This window comes from Pyrus communis, chromosome 8 (assembly GCF_041283825.1).
Source record: "Pyrus communis isolate YQ-2024b chromosome 8, ASM4128382v1, whole genome shotgun sequence".
Lineage (NCBI taxonomy): Eukaryota > Viridiplantae > Streptophyta > Magnoliopsida > Rosales > Rosaceae > Pyrus > Pyrus communis.
In genome coordinates this window covers 4779963-4782834 of record NC_142572.1, presented here as the reverse complement: position 1 = coordinate 4782834, position 2872 = coordinate 4779963, and the positions used below count along the sequence as shown (strand labels likewise).

General features: G+C 43.1%; 1 protein-coding gene across 1 annotated transcript; it reads right to left on the bottom strand.

The window, feature by feature from the left end:
- Positions 1 to 1876: 1876 nt before the first annotated feature.
- On the bottom strand, positions 1877 to 2618 carry LOC137717798 (small ribosomal subunit protein eS17y). Its single transcript, XM_068457286.2, has one exon. It carries the CDS (start codon positions 2529 to 2531, stop codon positions 2109 to 2111), a length of 423 nt encoding a protein of 140 aa, XP_068313387.1. The 5' UTR covers positions 2532 to 2618; the 3' UTR covers positions 1877 to 2108.
- Positions 2619 to 2872: the final 254 nt, after the last annotated feature.

Genomic DNA, 2872 nt, shown 5'->3' with positions numbered 1-2872 from the left:
TTATAATTATATAAAATCTATCTATGTTAGAGAGCGTCAGCCATTATTTTTCCCGGAAACTCCAAATAATGGAACGTATCTTTACCAAAAAGAGAGATGATTTTATTTTGGTGAGAACAAAAATGCAAGGTAAAGGAATGCATCTTTTATGGAAAGAGATGATGGAATTGCATCTCCACCGGAGAAAGAAATTGTGATCAGCATATCAAATATGATACATCCTTGCAAAAATTTTATGTGTATTGAAACTTGACATACGACGACCGGTATTAAAACTTGAATGTAGAGGAGGGCACGCTGTCATGGCAAATTGACATGACCGAACCCACATTTGCAACGTTTTCTAATGGTTGGCCCAACCAGTGGCATTAGCAGCTAAGCTAGCCGCTTTGCTTCACTAAAATTCTTTCATTTGCGTTGTATTATCCTCTGCGCTGGCTTCGTTTGTTCTAATTGTTGGTAGGAAGACCAACTAGGTTAAGTTCCTCGATCGATACAACAGATTCGAAAACATCGATTCGATTCCAACTGCATCACATTGTATGACATCGGTTGCGATTTTTGGGTTCATGATTTTTTTGTGTCTCGTTGTTTTGCACGCATACTGGCAGTGTAATGTGAATCTTTCATCACCTCTTTCTGCTTTGCCCATGGCCCGAGCTCTACTCCCTTACCTCCTTCTCCATCAACTGCAAAACATAAAAGCAAAACCTTGTTTTACGCAGTGCGAATCTATTTGGGAACAAAACAGAGAACTTCAATTTCGACCCTCGCGCCATCGCGACCACGATCACACCATGGATCGCTTCTTGTCCTCGTCACCTGGCCCGCCTTCCACCTCTCACAAATCCCCGTCGTTCTGTAGAAGAAGTCGCTGCAAATTTTATTTTTACTTTGGGTAATAGACATCGTTTTGGCTTTAAATAGTGTCGGAGTTCTTGTTTTTTCTTTTGAGTAATAGACTGCGTGGTTCTGGCTCTTACACGGCCTTGATGTTCACGATAGGAAATTTTTTGAAAGGCTAAGAATAAAAGATGGGCAGAGGAAGAGAGATAATCCGAGTCCCTATCCAAGACCAAACGGATTTACCCAGAAGTGAAAAAATGCTGCCAAGGAGTTGTTACTAAAGTGGCTGAACAAGAAAGAAAACATGACGATAAGAAAGGTACGTTATTGGAGAGATTTAAGGAAGACCATTGTCAAATGCTCAACATGGTAGGGCTAGGATACAAACCATCAGCCCTAGGTTACAAGAGGCAAGGTAGCCTTGACTACAGGTGGTGCAAATGGAATCAGCCGGTGGGTTGCAACTAGGAAAGCAAAAAGAAGCATCGTTCAGCAACCAAGGGCATCGTCCTAACAACAAGCCCTGCCTATGTGCACAACAGTATACCAACTCATTTCCACATTTTACGCTAAGGAAAGGCAAAACAAGGTGATGCTATCGGAAGCAGAGACATGAGTGATGAGTGCAAGTGAGCGAGTGAGCGGAACTAATCATCTTGTGAATTAAACCGCACTAATCACTACAGTCTACATGCTAATCAGAAGAGAAGGCATTTTAAGGGATGCTAGTCAAATGAAATCCTAGCAACCTGCATTCGGAATGTTGCACGAAACCCGAACAATAAACATCCAAATTGGCATCACACAGGTTCCGAATTCTAACAGACCAGATGCAACGCCATAGCATTGTTTCACAGATCAAACAAATCATCCCCAACAACTAAAATGGCTCCGGAATTCACAAACCAAACTATAATTCAAAACCTAACCAAAACTGATACTGACTCAAGAGAACACAAACATTGTAAGCAGCAAGAATACTACTGCAATACTATCAGTTCCTACCAACAATCTTCACCAAAACGATTAATTAACCAAAAGAAACAATGCGCATCGCTTTCGATTCTAAATCCAAACTTGAACAAAATCACGTAATAAAACATTGCATCCGCATTCGTTCCATAGAAAACCCGAAAAGCATAGAAAATTGGCAATAGTTTCCTTCCTACTTCAAATGTACTATAACAATAAAAATCTTCCAGAAAATTAAGGGAACGATAACTTGGGATTTTAAGCAAAACCCATCATTCTCTAAACCCTGATTAGTACCTCCTGGGACCACCACGCCCGAACCCGCCGAGGTTCTGAGTCTGAGCTTCCGGGTCGACCCGCTTAACCCCAGGCATGTCAGCCATGCCGAGAGAGGAGAGCATGTCGAGAGTTTCCTTGTCCACGGAGATCTCGTCGGTCTTGATAGCGGACTCTTCGGGGACGAAGTCCATGCGGCGCTCGCGCTCCTCCTCCTGCAGCTTTAGGGAGATACCGCGAACCGGGCCCTTCTGGATCCGCTTCATGAGGTGGGTAGAGAATCCGGCGATCTTGTTGCGGAGGCGCTTGGAGGGGATGATGGCGACTTCTTCCAGGATCTTCTTGTTGGTGTGGAAGTCCAGGGTCATGCGCGAGTAGTATCGCTCGATAACCTGGCGAGATGACTTCTTCACCGTCTTTGTGCGAACGCGGCCCATGCTGGCGGATTTGCACGGTGGGGTTGGGAGGAGACGGCGGCTGGTGAATGTGCGTGTGAGGCGAGGAGAGGGTAAGAGATATAGGAGGCTAGGGTTTTGGATATATATTGGAAAATCTATGAAATGGTGTTGGCTGGTTTATATGGGCTCTGGGCCTTGTTCAGATTTTTGTGGGCCAATGTATTGTGAAATTGGGCCTCATATTTTATGAGTATTTTTTAAACTATTTTTAGAAATACTAAAAGCGTCTTTAATTACGATTTGCAAAAATATTTAAAAGTTCTTATAGATTGGAAGATCTCACTGAGAACATATTTTAACGGCTCTTATGCTTGCAAATC

Bases quoted from the DNA above. Each gene is read 5' to 3' on its own strand.
- LOC137717798 (XM_068457286.2), bottom strand. From the start codon at position 2,531: ATGGGCCGCGTTCGCACAAAGACGGTGAAGAAGTCATCTCGCCAGGTT.